Here is a 20432-nt window from a genome sequence, read left to right as displayed (position 1 = left end):
GGCTCTGTCAGTTAAGCGTCCAACTCTTGATTTCAGCTTGGGTCGTGATCTCACTGTTTGTGAGTTCGAGCTCTTCATTGGGCTCTGTAGTAACAGTGTGGAGCCCGCTTGGGATTCTCTCTCTCAAAATAAATAACTTTTAAAATAAAAAAAAACAAAAACGTTAAGACGTGTAAATATATAATGCTACCATTCTAAAAGCTGTGTGCATATAATTAAAGAACTTAATAAATATTTTTCTACATTGTCTTTTAATTTTGAGCATACACTTGGTATTTAGCAATGTAGAAAAATCTCAATGTTATTTTCTATTCTAACTGAAAACCACAAAGTACAAATAATTAAATCCTATGATTTAATTAGTTGTGTAAAACAAGGGCTATTCATTGTAAAACTTGAACCCACTGGGGTCCCTTAGCGGTAGTGTTGCCTCCTACTGTTTGGGATCTAACCGAATTATTACAAATGTCTTATCTCTGTGCATCCCTAACCTCTTTTTAAGGAAGTCTGCTGCAATAACTTCACATCAACAAGGCAAAGCTCAAATCCTCCAAACTAAGTGGAATGTTCATTATCTGGAAGTCTTTAGGATCAAAGGTCCAGGTAGATAGTGGAGGAGCAGTGCCTAATACCATGTCAAAGAAACTGGAGTCAGTTGCTGCATTACAGAACCGCTTATTCACAGACGCAGTGGCACCTTGTTGCTGAAAAGTAATTTCCATGGGGCCACTTAGAATTTAAAAAATCTATTATAACTAGAACATTTGAAGGAAAACAGAAACAGGCCACCTTTACATCAAAATGTTTATTTTTGGATATAGACATTTAAAACATTCATCTCCAAGTACAGCTTCAATCAGGTATACAATAAGAAATAGACTTTAAATCCCTAATACGGAAAAGGTAACAGAATTTTTAAATGCTGCTGTAGACACTAGTGTTAGAAAAAAAAGTTTATAAATGAATTGTTTGCACCAAAAAAATATGCAAAGAAACTTGAAAATAGAAATTGTTTGCCATTTGTTTCTCTGGTTGCTGTTTAATGTAGACCCAGTGACTGATTGTCTTCAGCACACATCTAATTTGGCCATTTACTGTATTTGGCTAATGTGATCCAAGATGTGGTCTAGATCGTGCTTTTCACTGGAGGATTGACAAACACGCTACATACGTTAGTGAATCTTCACACCACCTCAGTGAGGTAGGTTAGAAATATTATATAGAAATTGAGGCACAAAGAGGTAAGTGACTTGCCCAAAGTTCCCAGCAGCATAGCCCCTGGAAGAGGAGGTAAGGCTCCACACGGGACTCTTGTGCCAGAGAGCTGGACAGGGACATCCTCACGTAGCATTTACTAAACACGTAGATAAAGCTGTAGCTGATCCTTTTCATAGCATTTCTGTACCCTAAAGAAGGGGAAGTCTTTTGGGCAACTCTCCTACCCTTGGCTCTCAACTGTCCTCCTGTTATTCTCTTACGAACGCCTTCACATCAAGACTGAGGCAGCCTCACGCGGGGAGCAGACCTCTCACCTTGATACTTGTAAGTAACCTATTTGGTAGTATTTTTGAGGTGTGTCTATTGGACCGACAATGGTCAAAAGTGATGGGGTTGGGAAGGTACCTATCAGGGCAGTGACTGCTTATTTGATCAGTTTGTTGAGGTATCACCTCTTACTCTTTGCCAGATATTGAGGAGCAACAAGAATTTCATTTTCAAAGACAAATTCACATTCAACTCCTGATATCCCATACAGTGTTGGTAAATGATTTTAAGGACTATATGATGAGTGTTTTATTTGCTACTTGAAAAAATGTCTTTCCTTAATCTGGGATTTGGAGCACCAAGGGTAAAAGGTGCCACAAGGAAAGTTGAGAGTTGCCAATCACATTTTTTACTTTTAATAGGAAAACACAGTGGTATTAAAATTGGTCATGAGCAGCAAAAATTCAGGAATAAAAAATCAGCAATAAAAAGACTACGGTAGAACTGGACAGGGAGTTCTTTAAAAAGAAAGGCATGAGTAAAATGAGTATTTTGAATTCTTTCTCTTGTGAGGAATACTTTCAAAAAGTACATAGTAAGACTAAGATACCAAGTTGTATACTAATATTTTTCAGGCCTTGGGCCTCAAATATATATATGTTCATATATAATACTCCAGTGTGAACAGCAATTTCATGAAATGTAAAATTTTTTTTTTGTTTTTTTTTAAATCACACACAAGTATTTATAACCACAGGGTTCACCAGAAATCTAAAGCAAGGAGACACTAAGTACAGAAACGTAGGATTAGGGGAGTGAGTTACTCTTCTACAGATAGTTTTGATCCAAGGTTTTAGACAGAAATAATGTTTTTTGTTTTTTTTTTTTTTACAATAGCCAACATGTCCACTATCAAATACATTTAGTATGAAAAAATGAAAAAAAAGGGAACATACATCAGGACAAAGTGAGTAAAATGCTGTTGCATTTAAATAAAGCCTCCTCACTCTCCTTGCTTTAGAGCTCCTTAGTGAAACGGAGGTGAGTCTGATGGAGTGCAGTCCATGACCACTGAAAAACACGAGCCCTTTCAACAATGTTGCAACACTGTCAGTTTTTGGTTTAAAAACACACACACGCTCACGAATGCTAAGTGTACACACTACCAAATTCTGCGGTCAGCTTTTCCAAGAACTACTGGGGAAAGTTTCAATGCTGCAAATCCTCGAGGTTGCCCTAACACCTCCACCTTGTTTCCAAATGACTCAGTTCACATTTCCTTTTGATCATTGGCAGTGTCCCCTTTCTGCAGAGGTGCAGTGTAGTCACAAGTGCTACATAACTGTAGTTTTCAAACAAAACCACTTACATCATTGTGCTTAAGTGGAGACTGTAGTTACAATACTGACACTTGCTTACTGGCCCTGTATTCTCTGTAAACAAGGAGGCTGTTTGCAACAACCACTTCAACTCTATTTACAGAAAGGTTCCTACGGTATATGCACAGGCACAAGGTTGGTATGCTTTCTAAAAGCTGTGCATGTGCCTCCGTCTCTAAAAGACAGTGCTCAAAGTGGAACCTATGTGCAAACTTTAAAAAGTAACGACACAGAGTAGCTCAAGTAGCCATTTTGCTCCCAAGTCGTCTGAAGAATTTTGCCAGATTAAGCCAGTCCCCAGAGTGCTTACATCCACTTGCATTTCTTCTTTTCATCAAATAAGACTTTTACATGCAAGAGTTGTTTCTGAGCTTCTTCCAGCCCTCGTTCTCTTTCTAGTTTATTTAGAATCTGTTGACAATTAGAACAGTTATTTTAGATATTGTGATCTTAGCATTAGATTTCGATTTTTGGGGTTTTTTTTTTTTTTTTTTTTTTTTGCATTCCTGATGCCGTGAGTGGTAAAAATCTGTATGAAACAGATGCCAACATTTTCTTCGATCATTTACATACTCACTTTGCAAGTTGTTTTGCTAAGTCATTATCACAGGATCAACAACACTTTGGCTTAAAATAGAAGCTAGCAAGAAATACCAACTATTTGCTTACAAATATGGGGCCAGACTTCCAAGGCCCTGGTTTATGCATTATGTCACAGCCATTCCAAGCACAGCAAGCATTCTGGGCAGCCAACATGCAGGCAAGTATTTCTTCTTAAATGCAGCAGGCAGGGGCATCCTGGTCAGAGTTGAATATTTCCCTCCCCTCCCCTCCCCTCCTGGGCAGTGTAGTGCCTCCTCTCCCCTCCTCCCCTCCCCAGTGCTTCCCTTCTAACCCCTGGCCCCTGGAAAGAGGGATGCTTATCATGTTTAAGGAACTCATTGCCTCTACCCTACCTTAGCGCTTCACTTGATCTTCAAGTAGCAAATGGAATTGGTGAGCTATTCTCACCAGTGACATGGATAGCCTGTCCCAGCATGACTGAGTGGGGGGGAATCAGGGAAGGGGGAATTAACATATATTTGGAAACAGCGCATCTGATGACTGTGTCTGTGTGAATTCCCAAAGAAAAAAATCCAGATTAAGGAGAATTAATCATAAAGGAGAATGGTTTATTGAAATAGTTGCTTAAGTTAGAAATATGTTATACTTTCATATACCTGTTGAACACAGAATCTAGGCAATTTAACAAGCTTAGCTTTCATTTTAGCAGATTACAATCAAGCATAAGCTGGCCCTATTTAATAGGACCACTACTTACTCATCAAAGTTATATTGAGTCAGTGTGGCTATAGACCCCATGAACTCAAATGTAAATTCAGGCTGGTCCAAAGGCGGGCAGCATGATAAAACCGTAAGGGGACAGCCACGTGCAGGGTCTGGCTTGGTGCCAGGATCCCCCATCTCAGACAGGCTCCCTGGCTTCCCTTTCTGGCCATTAGGGATGCCAGAGCTGTCCTGAGACCGGTAGAATGCTTTACAACCAAATCCTGGCGACTGATTCATATCAATTTTTTGAAATGTTATTTAAAATCTTACCTCATCAAAATATTTTACGATGTATTTGTAAATTTCTGTCAAGGCCACTTCTTCATTAAATTCATTCTCATGTTTCTTAAAGAAAGAAAGCCTTGTTGAGAGATTCTGAAATGACTTTTCAAGACAGAAGTAACAAATGTTATCTTATTTCTACTTTCTAGCAATACCTTAGATTCCTGAGTTAAGAATTCTTCCATTTCCGAGGATGACAATGGAGGCAAATCCCTGATTGCTTTGTAATAAGATTTTACTTCCTCTTTGTAGGTTGGGATATCCTTGGCATAGAGAAGTTTATTAGTTGGTGCTTCCTACGAAAACAAAAACAAGCATCCATGGCCAAGAGTAAAACACCATGGGGAATTTATAATAGTAACAATGTAGCTGAACCTCCAGCACTATCACGACCTCCTAGTAACAAAGCTTTTTCATGCAGTGGGCCTTCATCAGTGTTGTTGATTGAATGACTGACTGCTATCCAGATAGTTCTGGTGAGTCACTGTTCTTTTCAGGCGAATTAAATGCTAATATATTCTGCCTTCCTCTCATAAAAGAGCTAAAATTATTATTTTTGCATGATTTTGAGTTACTGTAACAACGGAACTTATTTCAGTCATAGTTCATTACTAATGGTTGTAAAAAGCCTGAATTAAAACATTTGCTCTCATCTTCACCCACCAGTGAATTTTGGCATTTATAAAAGACTTGATTGTAGGTCTGATTGAGCCCTTTATGTAACAATGAAAGTGGTAAGTAGTTGGCGGTGGTGGATTTTTCTGCTTATCCCTTTTATTAGATTATAAAGATCTTCTAGCATTCTCAAGGAAGTACATGGTCATTAGTGCTGGGGGCTCTGATGTCTGACTTCACAAAAGTTCCCTGTCAGTTTGAATGTTTTTATGTAATAGCTGTAATATAAAAAATTGAGGGAAAAGTTTAAAAATTCCTACTCAGGGAAGATAGCTGAGTTAATGATAGGGCTAATGTCCCAGTACATTTTTAAATGTATTGAGGGCATGAATAGCCATATCAATGGCTGAATCATTTTGAAGGATGCTGACACAGATATTACAGAGATTTTTTTGCACTTTTCAAGTTTAAGTGAAACCCACAAATCCTGTGATCATTCATTCAGTAAATGTATTTAGCTAGGCACTGTGGCAGGCACTGAATGTAAAGAGTCAAAGACGACCAGTACCTGCCCTTAAGAAGCTTCTAATCTACTTGGGAAGACAAACTTAACACAGTGCTTACTGTGATACCAGTAATTAGTAGCAGAGTATAAAGAAAAGCGCTGTGGAGTTGGACAAATCAGGGATCATCACCAAGACTTGTGGCCTCCCAGAACTGATGTTCTGATTTCCTCATCTATAAAATGAGGGTAATAATAACTACCAAGAACATAGTAATCACAAGAACCACATAAGGTATAGTTCAGCTAGTCAGTTAACCATTTTTTACTGTGAATAAATTAAGCATTTTAGTGTCTTCCAGTGTGTTTTTGTTGCATTGGTCAAATGAAGAAAGGGCATGGGAAATGGAGCTGGAAAGTTCACAAAGCAGGTATATTTAGACTGATCATAGGCTCCTATAGTTTTTGGTACACATTAAGAAGTCAGGTTTGTTGAAGGAATGAATGAATAAGTAGGGTGTTACTAGAAGAGAGGGGTTATGAGACAGGAAAGGGATACGAAAACACGTTCATGGTAAGTTTGGGAAAGGTAAAGCTGTAGCGTAGAAGGTATATGGAATTTGCAAGAAAATGAGGCGGCCAGAAAAGAGACCTGAAGCCCAATTAGGAAGAGCCGTGTGGTACTGGGAAGATTTCACCTGGCAGGTAATGGGAAGTATTTATAATTTTTAAGCAGGAGACAGACAAGATCAGATTTAAGCTTTAGATAACCTGAGACACAGTGAAAACAAAAAGACAGCACAGGCAAGGAGACCAGTTCCGAGGCAGTTATATGGGTGGAGAGGGGCTGAAAGGATAGGGCCAAAGAATGAGAAAAAAGACATTTTGGAGATGGCAGTGGGCAGTAACCAATTAGGGGAAGGGAGGAAGAAGAAGGCGTTGAAGATAATGGGAAGGAGTTTACCTTGAGAGACCAGGCGATGCTAGGAAGACAAAAGTAAAGACAGGTGTGTTTTGCAGAAATCGTGGTGAGGGTGAGTTTAGATTCAGACTAGGAAGCTGAGGCACCTGTGAAACATCAACCACATTTCGCCCCAGGCACTCTCTCAAATTCCATATACCAAGGAGACACTGCTCAGCACTGAAAGACTGTCTGAAATCCATTAGGTACAGATACTGCTCAGTTTAATACATTTGGAGTGCTCGAATAAGACCAAAACATCCCTTTCAGAGTTTGCTCTGTATTTTTATCTTTCTTTGCTTTCCTGAGGCTTTTGCTCAGCAAAGAAAACCGTAGGAAAAACAATATTGATGTTTTGATTATGAATTGACAAACTGGTGGTGGTAGAAATCTCAGGCAAGATTTTCTTACCCATGAGCAATTTGTTATATTCAAATAGACTCTTAGGTGTACAGCTGATCCTTGAACAACATGGTGTTGAACTATGTGGGTCGGCTCTTACTCTACGTGGAGTTTTTTCAATATAGTACAGAACTGTAAATATGTCTTCTCTTACAATTTCCTGAACGTTTTCTTTTCTCTAGTTTATTTAAGAATACAGTATATAGCACATATTACATGTACAAAATACATGTTATTTTGACTTTCTATTAGTAGTAAGGCTTCCAGTCCACAGTAGGCTATTAATAGTTAAGTCTTGGGGAAGCCAAAAGTTACAGATAATTTTCAAGTACATGGAGGGTTGGCACCCATAATCCTCCCATTATTCAAGGATCAGCTGTATTCAGATGGGATTAATTTAGCTAAGCAAATTTCTGTAGTTTCACTTTGGGTTTATAGTTTATAATTTGTGGTAAAGGTATTTACAGGCACAGTTTTACAGTAGAAAGGGGATAATAGTCTATTTTGGTATTCATTAAAAAAAAAAAACTAGATTAAAAGTAAATGGGACAGCTTTTAAAGAGAAGCAGATCTTCAGTGACTACCATGGACTATTTCTTTTTAGCTGCTGTGGTTCAGACCAGTTGTTTAGAAGAAAGAATGCTTCAGACTCACAGGATGACATGTTAAGAGATACTAAAACCAGGCCTTACCTTCCCGAGTTGCTGCTCTGTGAGAGAAAATGCGTCCATGAAGGCCTGGGCAATCACAGATAAACAGCCGTCTATGTGTGGTGTCTTCTTAATGTCAAAGACAAACTGAGGGTTCTTCAGGATGTTTACCCAGAAGCGAAGAGGAAGGCTGTTCCGAGAGAGAAATCTCTTTTCAAGTATAGCCCTTCGTAGGAGGCGGATGCTCTGTTTATCACAGTTTGCATATGGACGTTTTTGCCCTTGTTATTGAAGTATCCAAGTCTGCTTTGCCAAATATACCAAGCAACAGATGGCAGCACCACTCAGAACAAGAAAGGGTTAAACTGACAAGCGCCACTGAAGGGAGGACTAGAACGGGAGAAATTCAAAGGTGGCCATTGACGAGAATTTTCTCCCGGTAGTTCTAGATTATAGCAGGTGACGGTTGCCCATGAAAACGTTTCATCACGTGTCTGGAACCTGACCTCTTCTCACCCCCTCTAAGTGCCACACCCTGGCCTAAGCCGCCTGCATTATTAGCCCCCAGCTCTCAGTTGTCCCACTGCCACTGTCCCACTGTCCCAGTTGTCCCCCAGCTCTCAGTTGTCAGCCTCAGTTGTCCCACAACTATCAGCAATCTTAACACAGAGTCAGATCAGGTCTCTCCTCTGCTCAGAACCCTCTATGCTCTCCATCCCCCTCGGGATAAAGCCCCTGCGTGATCTGGGCCTGGGTCCTCATCTGTTACTCTTCACCTTTTTCATTCCAACCCACCGTGGGCCTCTTGGCTGGTCTTCATGCATCCCAGGCAAGGCTGCACCTCAGGACTTCTGCCCATCTTCCGGAAACTGCCTTCAGCCAGACAGTCTCAAGGTGTATGCCCTCACCTCTTTCAAGACCTGACTCAAATGTCATCATCTCCTTGAGGCCTTCTCTGACCACTGACCTGTTACTCTCTATCCTTCTTTTCTGCTTTGTCCACTGTACTAACCTTCTAATATACTACTAATTTACCTATTTATCATCTCTTCCACCCATTAGAATGCAAGCTCTCTGAGAACAGGGATTTTTGTTCAGTTTACTGTTACATCTCCAGCACCTAACAGTGCTTGGCATATAGTAGGTACTCAGATACTTGAATATGAACTTGGGAATCATTCAGAGTCCTTCCATTATCTCAACTCTGGCCTAGCAAATTACCTCCATCGTAAGGATGCTGGGCCTCTCCTCAGCTCTGCTGTCCTGGCTACTGCCCCTGCTCAGATGCCACCCTCTTCACAGTGAAAAGGGGAGCCTACAGCAGCAGCACCTGGGATTAAGAGGCTAGAGCACAGGATGGGAGGGAGCCAGGGTAGATGCTGGGACAGACCCGGATTCAATGGGAGAAGATGAGACCTAGAGCTCTGGCACTTCAGCTTGTAATACTTCCTTAAAATGGTCTGTGGGCCCTCAGTGTTCGGGAGGGCTTGCGATTGTGCCGGAAAGTTCTATCATGTCTTAACACCGAGTCTTACTCAGTTCATACACAGAACATTTCAAATAGAGGTAATGAGCTGTTTCTTTACTGAGGAGAAATTTAGAACAAACCTGGATGCCTTACCAGGCAACCAGGTAAAACGTTAGAAAACAAAACAGACCTTTGGCTAATTCTCATGATATCTGAGTACTGCACTTGCTCAAATAAAAGCAGAAATGTCTATGTAGAATCAGAATTCAGACAGTTTGGTAACTGCAAAGGGATTAAGTATTCTCTAATGGAAAATTATATAATAAAACCACAAAATACTAATTTCTCATCTTTTGCCGGTCAGGTTAACATTCCTTACAAGGTCTTTTTCATGCGTTAAAGATAATAAGGTTTGTTTATGTTATCCTAAAGAATAGGCTCACAGCATAGGAAGGGTTTTGTTCTTGTTAAAAATAGTAAGAGAGGAAGAATCTGCTTTGACATGATAGCTTACCAAGCCAAAAGATTCTGATCTAGGGATAATGAATCCTTCTGTAACTATCCATGCCCTCCTTTTGGTTAAGATTCTGTCCCAGATTCTTGAAAACAGTCAGTAATCACATACTGTTTGTTCCCACCTGTTTGTTTTCCAAATATGTACGACATCAGGATCTGTGATTTTTTTGTTTTCAGCCTGGGCATCCAAAAAGTCAAAAAAGTATTTTATAGCAAATGGGGCTCTGCTGTTGGGTAAACTCCAAATGCTTCTAAAAAGTTTTTCAAGCACAGAATGAATTGCCACCTGAAAGAGAGCATCAGACGTGGGAGATTTAAAAAATAGGGTAGCAGTTTTGCATACAATAGAAAATGAAATGCCAGTTCAGAGAAAATGATGTACAAAACAGAAAAAAAACCTGAAGAGAAAATATGTAAAATTATCAAATGAGGCCAACACTCCATGTGGGTCAAGCATCCTGAAAATCCATGCCCAGGTTTAGGTTTAGTCAACAATGAGGGTATCGTAGAAGTCTCCAGCAGTTGAAATGTCAGTTGTAGGGCTACGTGCATAGATCAAGAAGCCATGGATGTTTAGCTTTTATTAGTTATGTTCAGCCTAGAAAAACTCAATGTTGCTCAGTTCCCAGAATTGTTCCTGTTGCATGTATTTCCATCAGAGGTTTTTATTCTCTACTTTCCAAAGCATCTGAGTGTTTTACAAAAGACAAATAGGCAGATCTCTGTGGGACAGATGAGAAAATCAAGAGGCTCTGGCTGTCCTTTAGCCACTAAACAAATTTACTGAGCTCTCAGCATACCCTCTGCTATAATCTGAAGAAGCATGCCCATCAGGAGACCAGGGCCAGGTGTAGATAATAGCATTTATATTGCTAGTCATTTCAGGGGGAAAAAAAAGGATCACCACAGACTTCTGTTAATCTCACTAAAAGCCAGATAAAGTAAAATTTGCTTCTGATTTGGTATTCCAACAGCTTTCACATCTGACACTTTTACATGTGAACAGAATTCTTAACTTTAAAGTGGAAGAATAAAAAAAGATTTAGTAGGTTTGCCGTCACTGACCCCACCCTTCATTTTATTTGCAATTCAAAGGGAGTTTTATTGCTCCTCTATAAGAACAAATACGAATAATTACACCATGAACCTAAAAAACAACAATAGTGAAATGGTGGGTAAAGGACTGGGAACAATATTAAATCCCTGATTGAAGATACTACAGCCAAAATTTGTAAAGTGCCGTTATCTTTGCAGTTTCTAAAAAGAAGAGGAGGGTAGGAAGTGTTTACCATTTAAACTTTCATTTTGCTTTGCTAGAAGGCACAAGGGATTTGTAACATTTTCACACTTCAGTGGAAATTAAGTCAAACACATCATACACCCCCAAGGTAGCCATAAAAGCACTCCCAGAACAGTTAAGTGTACCTTGGTCGACAGCAGCTTTGTCAGATACATTTCTTTTACTTTGAACTTGTGCTTCCCTCGATGTCTCTTTCCTTGCACATCTTGGAATGCTTCCGAATCTGGTAAAATCTAAAGGGAAGACAGACTAGAAGCGTTACCCAAGGAGACCGTTCATGCTACAGAAGGCATCCAGTTCAGCGGCAAGCACAAGAAAGACTGAACTCACCAAATGGCAGTGGTCTTCTGAGTATTCCACATCTGAATGCCAGAGAAAGGGGGAGAAAACAGTCTATTAAAAAAACAACCACGGGCTAATTGGCCTTCTCATAAAATGCCCCATTTGTGCTATAAACAGAAGAGGTTACTTGAGCTCTTCACAGCTATTTTTTTTTTTTTTTTTTTTTTTTTTTCCCTGTTGCATCTTAAGATCTTAACAACGTGAAGACCAAACGGGCCAGGGAGTAGGAAGCAGGTTCCCTATTCCTGGAAGTATTAAAACAGGCTGAATGATCCTTTGTTGGGTGTGTAGGAGAGGTTCAAGCCCCACTCATGAACAAATGTACCTGGGGGCATCTACTGAGTGCCAGGGGCTCCTAGGCAAAAGGCAATCTTAACACAGACCTACTTACCCCCCCACCCCAGTGGAATTTACATCCTAGCCAATGAGAGACTTCATACTATTAATTATACAATTATTTAACTACAACTGTGATAAGGCTCCTGAAGAAGTATATGCTAAGAAAGTAACTGACAAAGGCCGGCCCTACTCTGGGAGGTCTTTCAGGGGAAGGGGTGTTGGAGCTGAACCTAAATGAATGACTAGTTAGCCAGGCAAATGGAAGAAGGGGAATGGGTGCAAAGACCCTAAGGTGGAAGGAACGTGACCCCTCCTGGGATCTGAAAGAAGGGCAATGAGTTGGGAGTTTATAGAGCAAGTGTGACAGTGACACAGGGTGAGGACAGTCCTGAAAGAAATGTGGTAGTAAAGGGAATGGTAAATGGAAAAGAAGGATCAAGGGACTAGGTTTTTTGTTTTGAAGATGAAGGAGACTCGAATACCTTGAAACACTAACAAAAGCTGTAGAAAGTGGGGAGGTATAGAAAATTTAGGTGAGAGAAGATTGTCTGTGGTGTAAGAATGCTTGGAAGGTTGGAAATGATGGGATTGAAGACACAGGTGAGAGACTGGCCTTGGATAAGAGGAAGGAAATCCTGGAATGCTGGTGGGGGTGGGAAGGAGCACAGGAAGAAATGGGCAGATGCAGGTAGGGTGGTAGGTTTGGTGCTAGATGTTGATGGAGTTCTGATTCCTGTTTTCTCTGTGACGTACAGGATCAAGTCTGCTGCTGATAGAGCCATGTAGGTCAGAGCTTTGAGGAGAGAAGGCAGAATTCTGGAGAACACAGAGTTACCTAGAGAAATTTAGTGGGTGTAGGCTGCATTGAGGGTCCCAGTCATGTTGGGCACCATGAAATTATAGTGACTCCAAGCTATGCTGTTGTGTACCTTCCTCCAGTGGCTGCCTGGATATAGGTTTAGGAAAGGCTAGTATTGGGTTCATCTAGGGCTGGGACACGACAGAGAGGGTAGTAAATAGGGGACAGGGACAGGAGAAGGTGAAGGGTTAGGAGGAGAGTGATCAAAATAATGGCTCTCAGCTGAACTGGACAGGGAAGAAACAGAGACGTTGACTGCCTTGAGGTTCCATGAAGAGATCCAAATGTGAGATCCCCGATCTTTGAAGCTTAAAATACAAAGTTCTACTTTTTTATAACACAAGGACACCAATTCCCTATGCCAGAATGGCAGCCACCCTCTGCAAGATGGCTTCTCTCACTAAATAGCCAGATCTAATGATGGACTGTGAGGTTCCCCACAGGGGTTTCCTACAACCTACCAAATTATCCTTTCTATTTAATTGGGGGCCCTGCATTCTCTGTTTGTACTGACCAGGTATTGGGACCTGTGAGGCCGCTCCTAGTATTGAATCTAGGAATCAGGAAGCCTCCCCTCCAGTTATATGTGTGAAAAGTGCTGTTGGTGAGGCCCAGAAACTTTCCAAGGGCTGGGGTCAGAGTGTCTTAGCTGGGGTATCCTTTCTCTGGAGACAAACCTAGACTGGGATTTAGGGAATTTCTCAAGGCACCGTCACAATGCCTTCCTTTCCTGAGACCATCAGGGAGGTGGGTAGAGAGTTTAGAGGCTAGCCCATTGACTTTCCCATAAAAGCTCCCCATTTAGTTTGTCTCACTCCACTTTCTGGGAATTTTGCAGCTGCTATCGCAAGGAGATTTGGATTTCTAAGTGGATTATCTTGTTTGTTCAGTGCTTGCAGGGCTGTGTGATTATCTACCGGCTTCCCTCTCAGTTTGCCAGAGGGGTCTTCTCTGTTAGCCCCCATCCTACTGAGGAGTTGGAACAGAGCGAGGAAGGCTGAGATTCTGCCCTGAGTTCAGGGCTGTCAAGAGGCAGCAACTTCCTTTCTGCTGAGCAGTCTGGCCAACTGCTATTTACTGGTTCCTGTCCTCTTTTTTGCAAAGCTCACGTTCTTAGGAATAGAAACAGATCAAAATGGCTTTTCTCCAATTTCAGAGAATTACATAGAAACAACTCAATCTCACTTTTGTGACAATACATCTGAAAGAGGCAAAAAACAATACTTTATATAAAAGTGGGTGAGAACAAAAGGTTAACATTATATCGGTTACCTGTAGTAAAATTTGCTATCTTCTTAAAGACTTTTATAGTGGATCCATTTGATATCTGAAAGCAAAGATAAAAAATATATGAGTTTTCAAAATTTAATACATTTCTCAACTTCATCCAGGAATTAGATGGCTGGCTGGATCTTGGCATTGTCTCATTTATTAAATATTTATCAAGAACTTCTATGTGCTGGAAGTTGGAGCTATAATGGTGATGAAGACACTGTCTCTGCCCTCAAGGAGCTCACAGTCCTGTGAAGGACATAGACAAGGCAGTGAGATGCAGTGAGGCTGGAAGAGGGGGAGCCAACACACCATAGGGCTAATGGGAGGTGGGCCAGCCCGGGCAGAGGGGAAGACAAGGCTGTGTTAGGAAGTATCCCAGCATCTCAGAGGTCAAAAGAGGCTTGGGCCACTATGTTTTTGAGGTTCCTACTGTATTCAGAAATGCTGAAACAGGTGTTCAAAGCTGTGTTAGCTAGAGCTGGTGTTTACCGTATCACAGAGCAATTTCACATCCGGGTATATATCCAACAGAAATAAGTGCATATCCTGATAGCAAACTATATGCGATTGCCCCATACTGGAAACAACCACATATCATCAATGAATAAATAATTTGGGGTATGTCCATACAACAGAATATAAAGCAGTGAAAAATGAGCAAATTACTGCTCCACGCTGCATGGGTAAACCTCACCGTGGTAAGGTGCAAAGAAGCCCAACACAGAGGAATACACACTATGTGATTCCAATCACGTAAAGCTAAAACAAACACAAAAACAGTCAAACTATGATGTTAGACGTTTGGACAAGAGAGCGGGGTTAGTGATTGGGAGGGGCCTGGAGGGGGCTTCTGAGGTACCCATAATGCTCTCTTTCTTGACCTGAGTCGTAGTTACAGGGTGTGCTCACTTTCTGATAATTCATCCACTAGTACACTTATGATTTGTTCTCTTTTCTGCAGGAATATCGTATTTTTTAAAATTTTTTTTTCAACGTTTATTTATTTTTGGGACAGAGAGAGACAGAGCATGAACTGGGGAGGGGCAGAGAGAGAGGGAGACACAGAATCGGAACCAGGCTCCAGGCTCTGAGCCATCAGCCCAGAGCCCGACGCGGGGCTCGAACTCACGGACCGCGAGATCGTGACCTGGCTGAAGTCGGACGCTTAACCGACTGCGCCACCCAGGCGCCCAGGAATATCGTATTTTTAAAAAGCTTGCAAAATCATAAAAATTGCATATACTTTTAAATAAAAACTTTACAATTAAGTATAACTTATAGGAAAGCACTTCACATTCACTAATATTAAGTATACAGCTTAATAAATGTTAAGTATACACCTGTGTAACCACTACTCACGTGAGGATAAAAATTGTATTTCAAGGTCCTACGAAGTACCCGTTATCCCCTCCCAGTCAATAACCACCCCATCCTCAGCCAGAGATAACCACTATTCTGACTTCCATCTGTTCTTGAACATCATATAAATGGAATTATATAGTACAGCTAACCCTTGAACAACATGGGGGTTAGGGGTACCCGCCCCCTGCACAGTTGAAACTCCACATACAACCTTCGATTCCCCCAAAACTTAACTGCCTACTGTTGACAGGAAGCCTTACCAATAAGTCAATTAATACATATCTTGTATGTTGTATGTATTACATACTGTATCCTTATAAGGCTAGAGAAAAAAGTATTAAAATCGTAAGAGAAGATACACTGACAGCACTGTACTGTATTTACTGGAAAATATCTGCATGTAAGTGGGCCTGCACCATTCAAACCTGCATTGTTCAAGGGTCAACTACGAGTGTGTGTGTGTGTGTGTGTGTGTGTGTGTGTGTGTAGGTCTGGCTTCCTGGGGTCATCTTAAGGTCTGTGATGTGTATCCACACTGTTGCAGCTACAAGCAATTCAGTCGTTTTAAAATTACTTTGTATTATTGTGTGAATATATTACAAAAAACTGCCATACACCAAAGACAGAAGTATTGACATGCTACAACATGAACCTCAAAAACATTATACTAGATGAAAGCCAGCCACAAAAGACCACATGTTGCATGATCCCATTTAGATAAAATGTCCAGAACAGATTTATGCACACAGAAAGTAGATTACTAGCTGCCTAAAGCAGGGGTCAGAAGAATGAGGAGTGACTGCTAATGAATTCAAGGTTTCTTTTGGGGGTGATGAAAATGTTCTAAAATTAGATTGTGGTGATGACTACACAACTCTGCAAATGCACCAAAAACCATTGCATTGTACATTTTAAAAGGTGACCTTTATGGTATGTAAATTATATCTCAATAGAGCTGCTAAAAAATTGCCACAGATTTTAAATGTACACAATTTGACAAATAAATGCCTTTACCACACTGACACACTACCGCAAGGCCCGCGCATACCCTCTTTTGTCTATCAAGTCAGGAGTTCTCACCTGAGGCCTTTCAGGACCATGGAAGCCAAGGCCGGATGGCCCTCCAGCGCGGCCCTCCCCCACGACCGACTGGGGGAAGAAGCGCCCTTGAGGCCAAGGGGACTAGATGCTAAGAAGCAGGGGGCAGGCCTCACTTCTTGTGAGGAGTAAATTATTCTGAGAGGCTAGTCCACAAAAATGTAAGACAAAGGAACCCTGAAGAGAGGCAAGTCAAGGATACACAAATCCTTGCCTTCATTCTGGGACTATGGAGGGAGGATTAACCCTGTCTTTTCGGAACATGGTCAGCTGAGTGCTTTTTCCCTCCACTCTGAAGTCCTCAGTCTGGTCTGAATTCTAATACTACTTTGGACCTAGCCTTCCTCCATTTGGAAAAAAGTAGAAACCTGGAGTTTCTCTTCTGGCTTGCTGCGCATTGGTTATCAGAGTGTACAAACCTGCTTAGCAAGCACCAAAGGATTAAGGTCTAATCTTCAGGTTGCACCCACAGAGGAGGGAACACGGGGCGAGAGCCAGCCCTGCAGAGGCCCTGAGCACAGCCATCCAGCCAGCTGTGTCTAGCCAGCTGCTAAGTTTAGACCAGAGGCCTCCAACTGCTGGTGTTCACATCTTGCAGGGAGGGGGAACACTGGGCAGAGGCTGGCTGGGCCATCAGGTCTCTGAAAAGTGTCTCCAGCTTGGACTCTTATTGAATTCTTCGACTCTGCTGTTATTACCAAACCTCCTCCTCTTTCCCCTTGAGCCATTCATTGTTTTCTGGCTGCTTTTTCCATTCTCCTCCACATTTGATGCAATTAAAGTAAACACTCTGTGCAGGCACCCTCTTAGCAACACTCAGACACCAAGTTTATGAGAATGTTTGAACATAGTTCTAAAATTCCTCCCCATGAAGAGCTGGGTATGCTCTGTTTCTAAGCCAATAAATATCTTTTTATAAAAGGAAGCTGGTGATTCATTCTGGGTAATTGTCAAAGAATGAATCCCAAATGGATCCTGTTGAGTGTTGAGCCAATACTCCACTACCGTCAGACGCTTTGTTTTGCTAAACGTGAGCACCCTTACCCTATAATCACAAACACCACGGATGGGCTTTCCGATAAGCAGCCCTGCCAAAGGTTCAAATGTCTTTTCGAGAGCTGGCAAGGACTCACTGCTGGCACTGTGCTCAGGCATTAAGATAGCGCACACGCAGCTTGTACCACGGAAATTTTATTCTGAAATTATCTCCCGAGAGCAAGTGTAAAAGCATTTTATTAGTGGTTGAGTTGTGTGTGTGTGTCTGAGCATGTGTGTGTGAGTGTATTTCTAACTTTCACAGCTGCTCTGGGGCTGGAACATTTCCCCCCACGTGACACTTTAACACCATCGTAAGGCAGAAACTAGTTCACTTACAGATGTTTGGTGGGGGGATAAGGTTTCCATTTTCTATTTTGCACAAGTCAGCTGCTGCTGAGTTAAGGACAGAAATGCCGTTTTGAAAAAGTGCCACAGAATCTAAAGTGTTAAAAATATGATACTGTTTGTTCCATCTGAGGAGCTCCAAACGCTTTCCTGAGAGTGACTCATTAATCCTCCTGTACTCCTGTGAGGCAGGGAGCGGCCTCTGGGCCCCTACTTTGGGAATGAAAACCAAATTAAATCAAAGAAAGATTAATGTCACTAGATGGATCTGCAGCGGCAATGTTTCTCCAGCCCAGAGCAGAACTGGTAGCGCACGGCAATTTCAAATTAAATTCCTCCCAGTCTCACAGTGCTCCAGGATTCAATGAGACAAGGCGGCGATACCCCTTCGATGATGACTGGCCCATGTTGGAACAAGGTAGAGAAAACTGTAGACTCCTCCATTATCAGAATTAGGAATTGTGACCGCACAAGGCTAAACGGACTCAGGTCGACAGTTTAAAATCGCTCCTGAAATCAGCAGGAGGTACACATCCTGCAAATCACGTGCAAGCCAAGGTGGGACTTCTCTGTGGCAAAACCCTATCCTTGTGGCATGAGTTGAAGAAAATTCCGTAAGGATAGATTTTCTAGATATATAAGATTGAATTTATATTTAGTCTTACAAAACTGCCATTTTTTATGGGTAGAAATGGTCAAATGTTGGTGATTTCATATTGCTTAGTCTAAGAGGAAAGCTGGAATTTCAGCCTAAGAATTGTATGGAAAATTATGAAATATTGTGATACTTTTTTTCTTAAAAAAAAAAAAAAAACTGAAAACACAGTAACCAATACACATCACCACATGGAAACCCTTACTGGTATCCCTCATTCCTAAAATGGTATTATGTGAAAGCAGAACTCTATTCAACCAGCATTGTCCCCACAACCACTCATCAATTTTGCTTTCCCCACCTACCCCCTTAGCTCTTCTCACTGACACCCCAAGGCTGGAGGCAGATAATAAAGGAATCCTGTTTCTCAGGGCCAGAGGGATAACCTTGCTCAGTCCATTAGCAAAGGAGGTTCAGTGTTCATTGGCGTGTTTGGAAGGGGCCCCATCAGAACACTCCCAACACACATATCAGATCATACATGTGGTTCTTGACACCCAGGACAGAGCTCTAAAGGACGCTTCCAACTAGTTAAAATGCCAGTAGGGCTCTTGCGTCTTCCTTGGGTACTTGGAATTCAGCCTGGGCCAGTAGCAAACTCTCTCTGAGGACTGTCAGAACCAGACCTCGTCCTCTAGGAGCCAGTTTGCTCTCTAAAAGTGTGCCTGAGATTGGGAACCTTAAGCACTCCCCTGCTTTTGTTGGGCTGGGGTGGTGAGCTCTTGGATGCCTGCAAGAGGCCTCCTATCTGAAGAAGGCAATTGTTGTCATCTTCAAGGAACACTGGCCTTAAATTATGTTGAAGTAGAATTAAAAATAAGGATTTTGATAAGCTCACAGACATGAGCTTCATCAGAAGATTTTAAGAGAAGTTACCTTTTTGGATATGACATCAGAGAAAGTAACTACCAGGATTTTTCATCATTTGGCCCAGCTTCCTAGCCGAGGCTGCCTTAGAGGCTGGAGGCATGGGCTACAAGCCCAGCTGGAACCAAGCCTATCTCTCCGGCCCTGAGAAGAGCCATGTCTCCAGCGCCATTGCTGTTTCATCTGCTTCCGGCCTTGGGGCATCACTGAGAAGAGCTACGCGGAACCTCTCCCTGTGCCCTAGAATGGGAATAATGATAGTATCCATCTACCTCACTGGGCTGTACAGAGGACTAAAGGAACTGCTATTTGTAAGAGCCCCTGGAACAGTGCCCAGTATACAAGAAGCACTCTGTGCTTGTTTAATGAATAAATAAATGTCTAAAGTCATTCGTGCTGCAAGAGACCTTTAGAGATGGTCAAATCCCTTTATTTTAGTGTCATGGATGACACACCTGATTGGACGGACCGCTGACTTTACCTAGCAGACACTTTGGAACATCCCTATGAGCTCTACATGTCATTTGAATGACAACTTGAGTGGTGGCGACGACCACTGCGGCATTAGCATGCACCTGTTACGAGAGCGTTCTTCAACACCACAGTGGTTTAAACGTCTTTTCTGCCCCTCAGAACCTCATGGTTCAGAATGTGAGGCGAAGTCTATAGAGGGCATTTCCTGCCGGACACAACACCTGTTCTGTATATGCGATGCCACCCTATTGCGGGGTGTAAGTGTGATAACACCGTCCAGCAAAAGGTCACACGGAGGTGCAGGGGAGAGGAAGAAAGCCTGGACCCAGAGACACCTCTCCATACATACACACAACTGATCTTATCAGCTCCAAAACACAGTGCAGTTTCCTTAATAGGAAAGGCACACTCAGCGATGGCCAGTTAAGGAAGCACTTGGGGAGGATTTAATTATAGGGGATAGAGATGCCTCTGGCTTAATGTGTTTGTAAAGATGCTGGCTTTACCCCTTGTTTGCACGGGACGGAAGGAGACTGTAGCAGAAATCCACCCTCCTCTGCACTCATCTGATGGAAAACGAGGGTAATAAAAGCACCTTCATCATAGGATTGTGAACCTGAATTGTGCTTATGCACATGAACAGTGCTGTCATCACTATGCAAAGCAATCTTGGCAACGCCCAGGGTTGGCAAGGATGCCATCCTATAGATGACAGAGCATTGCCAGCAATTTGGGGCTGTGGAGGCTGCATCTGGTCCATGAGATGCTATATTTTTGCTGTGCCTTCAGATCCCCTCTAGAAACCTGTTCTTCAAATATTTGGACAGTAAATCATTCAGAGGAAATCAGCTACAGTCTGTTTGCCCTAAGGACAGAACAGGAGAGAAGA

At 41.9% G+C, this 20432-nt stretch overlaps 1 protein-coding gene and 1 long non-coding RNA gene across 2 annotated transcripts in view; one reads left to right on the top strand and one right to left on the bottom strand.

The window, feature by feature from the left end:
- Positions 1 to 790: 790 nt before the first annotated feature.
- PLXNC1 (plexin C1) overlaps positions 791 to 20432 on the bottom strand; it is a 149021-nt gene continuing 129379 nt past the window's right edge. The window contains exons 24-31 of the mRNA XM_030323379.1: positions 13702 to 13756; positions 11220 to 11251; positions 11015 to 11122; positions 9712 to 9875; positions 7648 to 7795; positions 4631 to 4771; positions 4464 to 4538; positions 791 to 3275 (exon numbers count right to left, since the gene is read on the bottom strand). Coding sequence (XP_030179239.1) covers positions 3171 to 3275; positions 4464 to 4538; positions 4631 to 4771; positions 7648 to 7795; positions 9712 to 9875; positions 11015 to 11122; positions 11220 to 11251; positions 13702 to 13756 — 828 coding nt within the window. The 3' untranslated portion in view covers positions 791 to 3170. The remainder of the gene's footprint in view (positions 3276 to 4463; positions 4539 to 4630; positions 4772 to 7647; positions 7796 to 9711; positions 9876 to 11014; positions 11123 to 11219; positions 11252 to 13701; positions 13757 to 20432) is intronic.
- Positions 4767 to 10871, top strand: LOC115519440. Its single transcript, XR_003970515.1, has 2 exons — positions 4767 to 4951; positions 7560 to 10871. It is a non-coding gene; the product is annotated as an uncharacterized LOC115519440 (long non-coding RNA).

The sequence above is a fragment of the Lynx canadensis genome, chromosome B4 (assembly GCF_007474595.2).
Source record: "Lynx canadensis isolate LIC74 chromosome B4, mLynCan4.pri.v2, whole genome shotgun sequence".
NCBI lineage: Eukaryota > Metazoa > Chordata > Mammalia > Carnivora > Felidae > Lynx > Lynx canadensis.
Note: the sequence above shows the minus strand (reverse complement) of the source record. Positions and strands in the feature narration are given on the sequence as shown.